The sequence below is a fragment of the Miscanthus floridulus genome, chromosome 18, assembly GCF_019320115.1.
Source record: "Miscanthus floridulus cultivar M001 chromosome 18, ASM1932011v1, whole genome shotgun sequence".
Taxonomy (NCBI): domain Eukaryota; kingdom Viridiplantae; phylum Streptophyta; class Magnoliopsida; order Poales; family Poaceae; genus Miscanthus; species Miscanthus floridulus.
In genome coordinates, this window is record NC_089597.1 from 48,710,999 (window position 1) to 48,723,245 (window position 12,247).

At 51.8% G+C, this 12,247-nt stretch overlaps 2 protein-coding genes across 2 annotated transcripts; both read left to right on the forward strand.

Annotated features, from left to right (window-relative positions):
- Positions 1–347: 347 nt before the first annotated feature.
- Positions 348–1,112, forward strand: LOC136523793 (uncharacterized). Its single transcript, XM_066517354.1, has one exon. The coding sequence runs from the start codon at positions 348–350 to the stop codon at positions 1,110–1,112; it is 765 nt and encodes a 254-aa protein (XP_066373451.1).
- A 63-nt stretch (positions 1,113–1,175) lies between these two features.
- LOC136523795 (uncharacterized) lies at positions 1,176–6,538 on the forward strand. Its single transcript, XM_066517355.1, has 2 exons — positions 1,176–1,367; positions 6,089–6,538. The coding sequence occupies exons 1-2, from the start codon at positions 1,176–1,178 to the stop codon at positions 6,536–6,538; spliced, it is 642 nt and encodes a 213-aa protein (XP_066373452.1).
- The last annotated feature ends 5,709 nt before the right edge of the window (positions 6,539–12,247 follow it).

Consider the following 12,247-nt stretch of genomic DNA (forward strand, 5'->3'; position numbering starts at 1 on the left):
AGGGCAAGGCGAAGTAGGATGAGGACGTCGACGAAGGTGCCTGCAACTGCCCCAACAAGAGGAAGAACAAGCAGCAACATGAGGGCTCGCTCGTGGCCACTGCCGACCGCAAGGGGGGTCAAAAGCCTACCGAGGGTATCCCAGAACACTTTAAGAAGCTGCTCAAAGGGCCATGCTCGAACCATGCCTTCCCTATCAAGCACTATGCAAAGACTATGCCCTCATGAAGCGGTTCCTATCCAGTGGCTCTAGTAAGGGGGAGCATAGGAAGGAGCCCAAGCCAGTGACAGACGACACCGAGGGGAAGGACGGCGGCTTTCCGATGGTGGATGGTTGCCTTGTGATCTATGGGGGGGTCAGTGGCCTATGACTCCAAGCGCCGCCAGAAGCTTACGTGCCGCGAGGTCTATGCGGCCGAGCTGACCACACCGTCCTTCCTTCGATGGTTGGAGTCTGCCATCACCTTTGATCAGACCGACCACCTAGATAGCATCCCGCGACTAGGAAGATACCCGCTCGTGGTTGACCCGATCGTTGACATGAAGTGGCTCACCAAGGTGCTGATGGATGGAGGCAGTGGCCTCAACATCATGTATGCTATGGGCATTGACCGATCGCGCATCTGGCCAACCGAGGCATCTTTCTACGGCATCATGCCTAGAAGGCAGTCCTTGCCGCTCGGGCAGAATGATTTGCCCATCACCTTTGGGAATACAAACAATTATAGGATGGTGACCCTTACCTTCGAGGTGGTCGAGTTCCATGGGACCTACCACGCCATCCTAGGATGTCTATGCTACATGAAGTTCATGGCCGTCCCCAACTACACCTATCTGAAGTTAAAGATGTCGGGTCTGTGCGGGGTCATCACCGTCGGCACCTCCTTCCAGTGCGCCTACGAGTGTGAGGTTGAGTGTTGCAAACATGCCACGGTGATTGTCACCTCCAAAGAGCTCATGGCCACTAGGGAGGAGATTGTCAAAGAAGCACCTGACCCCAAGCGGTCAGCCAAGTCTTTCAAGCTCGTGGAGGGCGCCAAGGAGGTCCTCATAGACCCCAGCAGCTCCGAGGGCAACATGGTGCGCATTGGCACCATGCTTTCCTCGAAATAGGAAAATGCGCTCATCGACTTCCTCTGCACCAATAGAGACATCTTTGCATGGAGACCATCGAACATGCCAGGCATTCTGAGAGAAGTCACTAAGCACACCTTGAAGATCAGGCGAGGCTCCAAGTCAGTGAAGCAGCGCCTGCATCGCATCGACGAGGAGAAGCGTAGGGCCATCGATGAGGAGATTGCGAAGCTTTTGGTGGCTAGATTTATCAAGGAAGTGTGTCACCCTGAGTCATTAGCCAACCCCATTCTGGTAAGAAAAAAGTGTGGGAAATGGAGAATGTGTATTGATTACACGGGTCTCAACAAAGCATGTCCAAAGGATCTGTTTCCTTTGCCATGCATAGATCAAGTAGTCGACTCAACCTCAGGGTGTGAAACCCTCTGCTTCCTTGATGCATACTCTGGATACCATCAAATCATGATGAAAGAGTCTGACCAGCTCATGACATCTTTCATCACCTGGTTCGGATTGTTCTGCTACATCATAATGCCGTTTGGTCTAAAAACACGGGGGCTACGTATCAGCATTATATACTCAAGTGTTTCAGGGACCTCTTTGGGTGAACCGTTCAGGCCTACATAGATGACATCATGGTCAAGTCCAAACAAGCTGACCAGCTCATAGCCAACCTAGAGCAGACCTTCGTGAAACTCCAAGCAAACGACATCAAACTCAGATAAATACGTTTTTGGGGTCCTGAGGGGTACACTACTAGGTTTTATCATCTCTAAGCGCGGCATCGAAGCCAACTCAGAGAAGATCTCGGCCATCATAAGGATGGGCCTGATTTAGAACATAAAGTGGGTACAACGAGTTATAGGGCGCCTCGCCATGCTTAGCCATTTTATCTCGTGCTTTGGCAAACAACGTCTCCCCCTCTATCGGCTTCTAAAGAAAGCCGACCGTTTTGAATGGATGCCCGAGGCCCAGGAGGCACTTTACAAGGTCAAGCAGCTCCTAACAAAGGCCTCGATCCTAGTCCCCCGACCATCAGGGAACCGCTCCTGCTCTACATTATGGCCACCATGCAAGTGGTCAGCATCGCCCTGGTGAAAGGTCCTTGTTTGGTTTTGGTAATTGAGTGACAACTTAGGTGGACTAATTGTGTTTATGTGAGATACACAGGTGATTAGTCCACAGGTACATGTGTGTGAGCAACATATGCCATGAAGGTGAAAATGGCTTGGAGATGTTGCAAAGCTCACACATGTGATGATGAAGGAGCTTAAATGCACATGAGACATGACATTGAGTCATGTGATCAAGGTGGAGAAGATCAAGACAAGACTTGGCTTGATGGACCGGTTGCAAGCGTGAAGGGCAAGTCGAAGGCTTTGGAGTGATGGACCGCGTGGTGGTGAAGCTTGAGCAAGACTTGGCGCCGATGGATGATGGCAATGGCGAAGAGCAAGTAGAGTCAAGATCGATGAACCAATATGATCATATGATGATATGAAGTGGATCATATCATTGTTGATCGTGTTGGTGCATGTGTTGCATCAACATTGGAGGAGATGGAATGGAATGCGCAAGGCAAAGGTATAACCTAGGGCATTTCATTTCATCGGTCATAGGTGTGTAGAGAAGTTTATGACCGGGTTTAGGATAGATGGCCGTACTATCAAGAGGGGCAAACTTGTTTGCATATCGGTCATCTAGTGCCACTCGAGTGATCTAACCTTACATTGTCACTAGGATCGAGTGGCGTGGCAAGTTGAGTGGCTAACATCCTTTGGGAAATGATTGTGAAAATGCTAACATACATACACATGGTGGTGTACACTTGGTGGTGTTGGCACATTTACAAAGGCGGTGGTGTTTGCAGGGTTGAGATGAGTTTGGGTCCCTCTCTGATTCGGCGCTTTCGGGAAAATGGAATGCCTATTTTCTATTGCGCCGGATGCAAATTCTGGTGGTTAGCACATTGGTGCAAGGGTGAAGAAGTTAGAAGTGAAAACGAGTTGGTCGCAAAGATGCCGGCGTCGGTCAACTGACCGGACGCTGGATCTGAATGCACCGGACGCTGGAAGGCTGCGTCCGGTCAGGCTGACGTACAGTGACGCAGTAACTGGAGTGTGATCGGACGCTGGCTGCGTCCGATCGCGTTCGACCGGACGCATCCGGTCATGCTCAGGAGCTTACTGGAAACGACCGGACGCTGGGGGTTCAGCGTCCGGTCAGTTGAGTGCTGCTACGTCTGGTCAAGTCAAATGACCGTTGGAACCAGGACACGTGGTCGTCTGCGAGTGACCGAACGCTGATGTCCAGCGTCCGGTCAACACGACCGGAGCGTCCGGTCGGCCCAACCGTTGCCCAGTGAAGGGGTAACGGCTAGTTTAGCCCTTGGGGCTATAAATAGAAGTGGCCCTCGGCCATGGCTGGTGCTGAGCACCTTGGGGGACTTTGTGTCCATGCTTGAGAGTGCTTGGGAGCCCTCCATCACACACATACTTGATAGTGATCATTCGATTGTGTGAGTGAGCGATTCTAGTACGATTGCATCGTGAGGTTGCATCGAGTGGCACTAGGTGATCGAGTTGCAGGCCGGTGGTGCTTGTTACTCTTGGAGGTTGCCACCTCCTAGATGGCTTGGTGGTGGTCTCTGTCGAAGCGCGCAAGAAGCTTGTGCGGCGCTCTGGAGAAGTGCTTGTGAGGGGCATTGTGCTCGCCCCACGGGAGCTGCGAAGAGCAACTCTAGTAAAGCGTGTCATTGAGCTACCCTCACTTCTGGGGTAGGTTCTTGCGGCGCCCGACGTGCGGGCTTAGCGGGTGATGCTAATTAGCCGCCGAACCACCAAGTGAGCGGTCAACACAACAGGGACTAGCGTGTTGGCAAACACGTGAACCTCGGGAGAAAAATCATCGTATCAACTTTGTTCTTCCCGTTGGTTTGCATCCCCATTACACAAGCTTGCAATTACTTTTATACATATTAAGCTTGTGTAGTTGCTCTTGTAATTAGATAGCTTGTGTAGCTTGCTAATTACCTTCTTGCTTGTGTAGCATAGAAGTAGCTCCCTTGCGTGGCTAATTTGGTTTTAGCAACCTTGTTAGTCACATTGCTTAGTTTGTGTAGCTAAGTATTTGTGCTCTCTAATTAGGCATTGGTTGCCTTGTTATTGAGCATTGCTAGTGAGCTTAGTTAGCTTTGTGCTTTTGCTTACTAGCATGTGTAGGAGCTCCCTTGTTGCTTAAAGTACTAGTGGCATAGGTTTGTGTAACCTTGCTCCTAGAATTGTTTAGGAGAGCTCTAGCTAGCCCGGCACCTTTATTGCATAATTGTTATCTTTGCAAGGTGCTAGTGAACACATATAGTGGGGTATAGTCTTGGCTAGACCGATAGTCTTAATTCCGCATTTATATCGGTTAGCCGACGTGATTAAGTTTTAGAAAAGACTATTCACCCCCCCTCTAGTCGCCATCTCGACCCTTCACCTGGTAGTAGAGTGGGAAGAGGAGGGACACGCCCTCAAAGTACAGCATCCCGTGTACTTTGTTAGCGAGGTTTTGTCCGATTCCAAGACTCACTACCCCCAAATCTAGAAACTCCTATACATCGTCCTTATCGCCAAGAGGAAGTTACGTCATTAATTCGAGTCACATTTGGTGATAGTCATGACATCCTTTCCCCTCAACAAGGTTGTCCAAAACCAAGACGCCATAGGAAGGATTGCAAAGTGGGCACTCAAATTGATGGGTCAGGGTATCTCGTATGCCTCTCGGACGGCCATCAAGTCCCAATCCTGGCTGACTTCATGGCAGAATGGACCGAGATCCAAAAGCCACCAGCGGCCATTGACCAGGAGTACTAGATGATGTACCTCGATGGGTCGCTAATGAAGAAGGGGCCAATGTGGGGTAGCTCTTCATTTCACTCCTCAGAGTGCGCATGAAGTACATGGTCCACATCCACTTCCCTGCCTCCAACAATGTGGTCGAATATGAGGCACTCATTAACGGCCTATGCATCGTTGTTGAGCTAGGCATCTAACGGCTCGACATCCGAGGTGACTCCTAGCTGGTCATTGACCAGGTCATGAAGGAGTCAAGCTGCCACAACCCCAAGGTGGCTGCGTATTGCCGAGAGGCCTGCCAGCTAGAGGACAAGTTCAACGATCTCGAGCTCAATCACATCCCGAGGGGCTCAACAAAGCAGCTAATGTGCTGGCAAAGATGGCGTCCAACCAAGAGCCAGGGTTGATGGGCATTTTCGCTAGTGACCAGTACAAGCCCTCGATCCACAACGAGGAGCCAGAATGAACTAGTGACAAGCCGCTGACCTCGGGCTCAAGGGCTGTCCAACCCTCAGCTCCCCCTGACCTCGAGGTCATGGAGCTTGATGTAGACCCAGTGGCAGAGCCCGACCCTCTTACTGACTGGAGGACGCATTACCTCGATTACCTCCTCCGTGAGGTGCTACCAACAGACAAAATGGAGGCTCGACGGCTCACGCGTCGCGCCAAGTCCTTTGTTGTTGTTGTTGAGGGGAGCTCTACAAGCAAAGCCACACCAGGATCCTACAGCGCTGCATCCCCATCAAACAAGGGAAATAGTTGCTAAGACATATCCATGGTAGGGTCTGCGGGCACCATGCTGTACCTAGGACCCTGGTTAGAAATGTGTTCCGACGGGGCTTCTACTGGCCAACCATAGTATCCGACGTTGAATAGGTTGTGCGCACCTGTGAAGGGTGTCAATACTATGCTCAGTAGACCCACCTACCGGCCCAAGCACTCCAAATGATCCCCATCACATGGCCATTCATGGTCTGGGGGCTCGATATGGTCGAACCCCTCAAGAGAGTGCCCAAGGGCTATACGCACTTGCTTATCGCCGTAGACAAGTTTACAAAGTGGATAGAGGCTTGGCCGATCTCTGTGATCAAGTCTGAGCAAGCCGTGCTATTCTTCCTTGACATCGTCCATCACTTTGGAATCTTGAACTCCATTATCATGAACAATGACACGTAGTTCACCGAGAAAAAGTTCCTCCGATTCTACGATGAATACCACATCCGCGTCGATTGGGCCACCGTGGCGCACCCCCGCACAAACAGGCAGGTCAACCACACGAACGGCATGGCCCTACAAGGCCTCTGGCCTAGGATCTTCAACTGGTTGAACAAGTTTGGCAGACAATGGGTCACGGAGCTCCTCGTGGTGCTCTGGAGCCTAAGGACAACCCCCAACCAGGCCATTGGCTACACACCCTTCTTCATGGTCTATGGTTCTAAGGCTATTCTCCCGACCGACCTCGACTATGGAGCGCCGAGGGTCAGGGCATACAATGAGCAGGGAGCCGAGGCGTCCCTCGAGGATGCCATGGATCAGCTCAACAAGGCATGTGATGTTGCTGTCCTTCGCTTGGCTAAGTACCAACAGGCGTTGCGGCAGTACCACAGCCGTCGGGTGTGGGGTTAGGCCTTCAACGGCGAGGACTTGGTACTCCGCCTCGTCTAGAGCAACAAAAATAGTCATAAGCTCTCTCCGTCGTGGGAGGGACCATATGTCATCATAGAAGTGCTCTGACCCAGCACCTATAAGCTCAAGACCATAGACGGCAAGGTCTACGTCAATGCATGGAACATCGAGCAGCTACGTCATTTTTACCCTTAGCATATGCTTGTACCCATGATAACTAAGAATGGTGTTTCTAAAATACAAAAATGCTTTCTTTTTTGCTATCTTGTCCTCGGTCCTTAGTGACAACTAACCCCAGCAATGGCATAGGGCCGAGCCTCACTCGGGCCTGATAAGAGCATATGTATTCAGAAACAATCGCTATGCCCGACCCCTTCTCACGTTAAGATCTAAAAGCGAGAGCTGTGGAAACAAACACTAAGTAAAGTTGGTTTGACTGTAAGGAACCTACGCCCCAGTGGCTATGGCATTCTTGCTCACTAGCATGATCAGGGTTCTTTCACCCGTGCCTTAAGCTTTGTAGCCTTAACAACAGAAAAGGGTCAGAATGCAGTAACCTTTTAATAACACAAAAGAACTAAAACTTGTTCATTTATTACAAGACCACCACTTCATTTATCTAACTAACTAATTTTTTGGGGGGTGATCTCATCCTCTATCTTGGTAGATAAGTCCTATGCCAGATGGGCCACCTCCTTCTCAATGTCCTTCAGCTCGACGTCGGAGTAGCTAGGCATGAAGGCTTGGCTCATCGTCGCTAGATCGATATTCTCATAGTGAGAGCGAGCGATCGCAAATGACCGAATGATGCCAAAGCGGAGCGTGCCCCACGCAATGCTATGCACATGATCCGTGATCTGGATGGTGCGAACAGTGACCAAGCTCGTCTCCTATGTCGGGGCCAGCTCGAGGTCGTTGTAGACCAGTAGGACGGTGATGCGTAGGGCATCGTGCTCTTCGCTCTCCTTTAGGAGGGTGGCCTTCACATCGCCAAGCTCCTTCTCCAGGCTATGGCTCTTTGTCACCTTCGCCATGAGCCTATCATCAAATCCTATCCAAGTCACATGACAACCACATCAAGGGACTCACCATAGGCTCTAGGGAAAAAGACAACAAGGGAAACTAGAGGCTTACCATCCACGTCCGCCCAAAGCCTGTGCACCTCATCATGTTATTGGGTCACCTCGGCCTCTAGGCACTAGACCTCTTCCTGGCATTGACCGACCTTCATGGTGAGCCTAGTGGACACGCCCTCAGCCACAACCTTCAGGTCCCTCTCCCCCTCAAGGTCACCCTTGAGGAGGTCAATCCGCTGCTGGGCGTCAGCACGCTCCTAGTGAGCCAAGTCACACTCCATACGAAAGCCCCTCTATGGCCCAGAGCAAATCATCCCGCTCCTTTCATAGCCGCTCGGCCTCCACGGTGTCCATGCGTGCCCTCTTGATAAGGGCCATGAGCTTCTCCCTAGCCTCACGGGCATCATCATGAGCATCCTTTTCCCTGACTCGGAGGTCGGCTAGCTCCTGGGTGGTGGGAGCAAGCTCAGCCACCTCCTGACGGGTGGCAGCAAGCTGTGCGGCTAGCCCCTCACTCTGTCGCATCTCTTCGGCGAGGCGGTCCCAAACATCCTTGTCGCGACGAAGGAATTGGGACTTCTCCTAGCTACGGGCCATAAGGGACTACGGAGAGGACAAGACTTAGAGGCGCGGAAAGGGAAAATGAGGGTCAGAAACATGGTCATATCATACCTGGCCAACCAGGGAGATGACGTCGCGCAACAAGCTCAATGCGGTGGTCAGGGCGCGAACCGTAGTCCCAACCTCCATGTGGACGCTCCCCTATTCCCTCTCCTCTGCGGTGGCGTCAAGGGCAAAAAGCGTCGCCATCGTGTCCCGCCGATCAGCCCACCGGATCTAGGATCCTCCCCACACGTGTGGGTCGCTGCCCACCTAGACTAGAGACTGGGATGGCTATGCGTTGATCCTAAGCGGCACCGACCCCTCTTGCGGCAGCAACTCCTCCAGAGCGGCCCCTTTGGTAGTAGAGGGGGCGGGTGATGTGGATGCGAAGGCCTACCCTGTTGCCACATATGCTAAGGACACCTTGGGTGCGTCCTCTTCCGTCTACCCCACCATAGACGTAGCCACCTACACGGACATTAACTTCTGTTGTGTCATCTTCGCCTATGACGTCGTAGCCGCACCCAGACATACCATGTCCACCATGGATGCCTCGGGTGCATCCCATTCCATCCGCCCCGCTAGGGAGGTGGCCACCCACATGGATGATGGCTTCGGCTATGCCACTTCTGCCTGTGACATCATGGCCACACCCGGCTATGCCATGCCTGCCACGGGCACCCCGGACGTGCCCTCCTCTGTATGCTGTCCCATGGAAGCAGCCACCGGCTACACCTCCCTGGTCGACGCCATGGCCTCCCCAGTGCCACTCCCACTCACCTCTGATGCGACGCTAGCTGACTCCTGGCATGTCTACCGGAGGGCGAGGCTCTTCTTCGGTGCAAGCCTCAGGAGAGTCCCGCGTCCTCCGATGCTACAAAGGACATGACGAAGAGTTTACGGCAAAAAATCATTAGAGCAAAAGGATGAAAAACTCTTAGCTCACCTCGATGCCACCGGGCAATGATGTTTTGGGCCAACCCACTCGACCCCTGTTGCTCCTCGTCGGCACGTTGCCGCTTTGAGCCCTCCCTCTGCTCGGAGGCTCTAGATGGAGCGGGGCGAGGCGGCTTGATTTCGCTAGCTCTAGGGGCGCATCCTCCCCCTCCTACCCTAGGGCATGACATGGGAAAGGCCCACCTATGGTAGAGAGGGATCCTCATCCCCACTGCCCAGCTCATCCCATTGAACGGGCGACCCAAAACCATCGCCTTCTTCTTCTTCTTCTTCTTCTTCCTCCTCCTCCTCCTCCTCCTCCTCTTCCTCGTCCAAACCCTGCCGCTGCTTTCCTCGGTTTAGACTTGCCCGCTGCTTCGCCCGCTGCCTCGCCTTCTTATCATCCTTCTCCTTCTTCCTCTTCTCGTCCACAGAGCGGCTCATCGCCCTCATAGCCGCGTGCTCTGGTAGCGGCGCGGTGAAGGCTTGAAAGCCCAACCTTGTCGGTAGCTCGACGAAGCCAGTGTTTGGCCACATCACGGGATGTCCTAGGATTAGGAACATAGTGTTGGACTCCTCTGTTGCCTCCTTGATGCGCTGTGTGACCTCGCTGTCATGGAGTGGCCCCTAGGCGAGCACCGTCCTATCGAGCTACGCACTAGGCATCATCCTATATAGTGGAAGGGCACGCGCCATCAGTGGTGCCACCCTCCTCATGTGATATGCCCCGATGACACTGGCCCCACGAAGGCTATGGCTCTTTAGGAACACAATGGCATTAAGGATATCACGCATCCTCTTCTTTTCCTTCTCAGGAGGTCACCACGACCACACCTATGGCGCCTCTTTGATGTGGCGTTCAGTGAAGTCCGGTAAGGGGGCAGCGGCTGTGTTCGTCACTTAGAACCACTACGCATGCCACCCCTTGTTGGACCTTGATAGCTAGCAGGGCATGTACTCGGTGGACCGCTACCCCCGGAGGTGGATCCTGGGTAGCCCATCGACAGTAGTAGGTCCCTAGCTCTATCCCTCTTCCTAAGCAGGGAAACACAAAAGAAGTACCACCATAATTTGAAGTGGGGTTCGATCCCCAGGTACCCCTTGCACAGCGCGATGAAGGCCGCAATGTGCTGGATCTCATTGGGGTTCAGATGTTGCAACTCAATTTGGTAGTGGTGTAGCAGTCCTTGGAAGAATGAATGGGGAGGAATCGTGAGTCCACGCTCATGGAAGGGCGCAAAGGCCATGATGTAGCCATCGGACGACGTCAGCGCCTCCTCATGACCGGGCATGAGCCACTCCGTCATGTTGATCCTCCCACAGAGAAGACCACGCTTGATGAAACCCTCTATGCGCATGTGGGTGACATCGGAGCAATACCATGACCCCATGGGAGGCAAGGGCAGAAGAATGAGAGCTACACTGGCGGAGAAAGAGCGAAGGCAATGGATCCAAACGCTGGCGGTGGAGAAGCAGAGAAGGTGAGGCTGCGGTTAGGCATATCAAAAGATGGAGGGAAAGGCCACTATTTAGAAGGGAAGGCAGAGCGAGAGGCAAACCGTTCGCCTAGATCTATGCGCCCACCATGCCTCATCACATCGCCTCTCTAAGAAACATGTGAAAGCATCTAGGCCCCTAGTTGGGTTTCGGTGATTAATGACGACATGAGATTAATATGACTAACATATGTTTTACAGAGGCAATTTGAGTTAGGTCATGGTAATGAAAATTGATTGGGCAATCATGGTTGTCATGCCCCTATCGATGGAAATCGTTTCGGTTTTCAAAGGATGAATGACAAGGTTAAGGACGAACTAGTTCTAAGTGTCGTTTGGTGTTGGAGAGACACTTAGAGTAGTTTAGGACTTTGTTTTTCCTTTGTCCATACTATTAAGGGGGGTATGGACTAGTAGCTTAACCTAGGTCAGTCTAATGGATTAGGTGTGGTGCACACTTGTTAAACTTAGCACTAGGTAGCTCAGGAATAGCCCTAAGATCGAGAGAAGTCAACTTCATTCACAAAGAATCTCGAATTGGAAGTGAATGGAGAGTCAAATGACTGACCGAACGCTGGTTTGGTTGTGACCGAACACAGCTTGGAGAGTTCGGTCAGTTCATTTGATTGGCAGTAGCTGTCAGAGTGCGACTGAACACTAGACACTAGTGCTCACTGAACAGGACGCTACTCGTATCTATAGCAACGAGGATAGGCTGTTGACCACGGTCCGGATGCTGAATAGAGAAGTGACTGGACTCTAAGTGCCAGTGTCTTGTCAACATGAATAAGGTTCCAGAGAGGGTTTTTGATGACCGGACGTGTCCGATGGGTGCTGACCGGACATAGGCCAAAGTCTGGTCATAGCAAACGGCTCTTTCTAACACGCTGTTGTATTACACTGACCGGTGCGTTCGGTCACCTTGACCGGAGCGTCTGGTCATCTCGATATTTGCTGAGTTGGACCTCAACCATTATGTTTTGAATGGGGGGTATAAATACATATCCCACTCGTCCATTTGAGGTAACTTGCCCATTTGTTCAGCTGAGAAATACCTTTGGAGTGCAAGGGAGAGCAAGAGCCCAGTGGGGTGATTGAGATTTGATAATCCAAGATTAAGGACCTCATTAGTGCATAGGGAGTAGCAAGTGTGCATCCACCTTACTGATTAGGCTTGTCTTGGTCAAGTGAGATTTTGTGCTTGTTACTCTTGGTGATCGCCATCACCTAGACCGATCAGTGGTGATCGGGAGCTTGGTGATCATCCGGCGGAGCTTGTGGATGAACCAAGTCACTTTGTGAGCGGTTGTGGGCAATTCACCATGGCGGAGTGTCAAATAATCAACCCATAGAGAGCACTTGATCCTTGCGTGGATCAAGGGGAGCTACACCCTTGCACGGGTGCTCCAATGAGGACTAGTGCGGAGTGGCAACTCTCTGATACCTTAGGAAAACATCGTCGTGTTCCTTTCCCTCTCTTTACTTTGAGCATTTACATTTGAGCAATTCATTTCATGTCTTTACATTCCTAGAATTGTCATGCTAGAGTAGGATTGGAACCTAGGGTGTAAAACTTTTGTATGGGAAAACAATAGGAC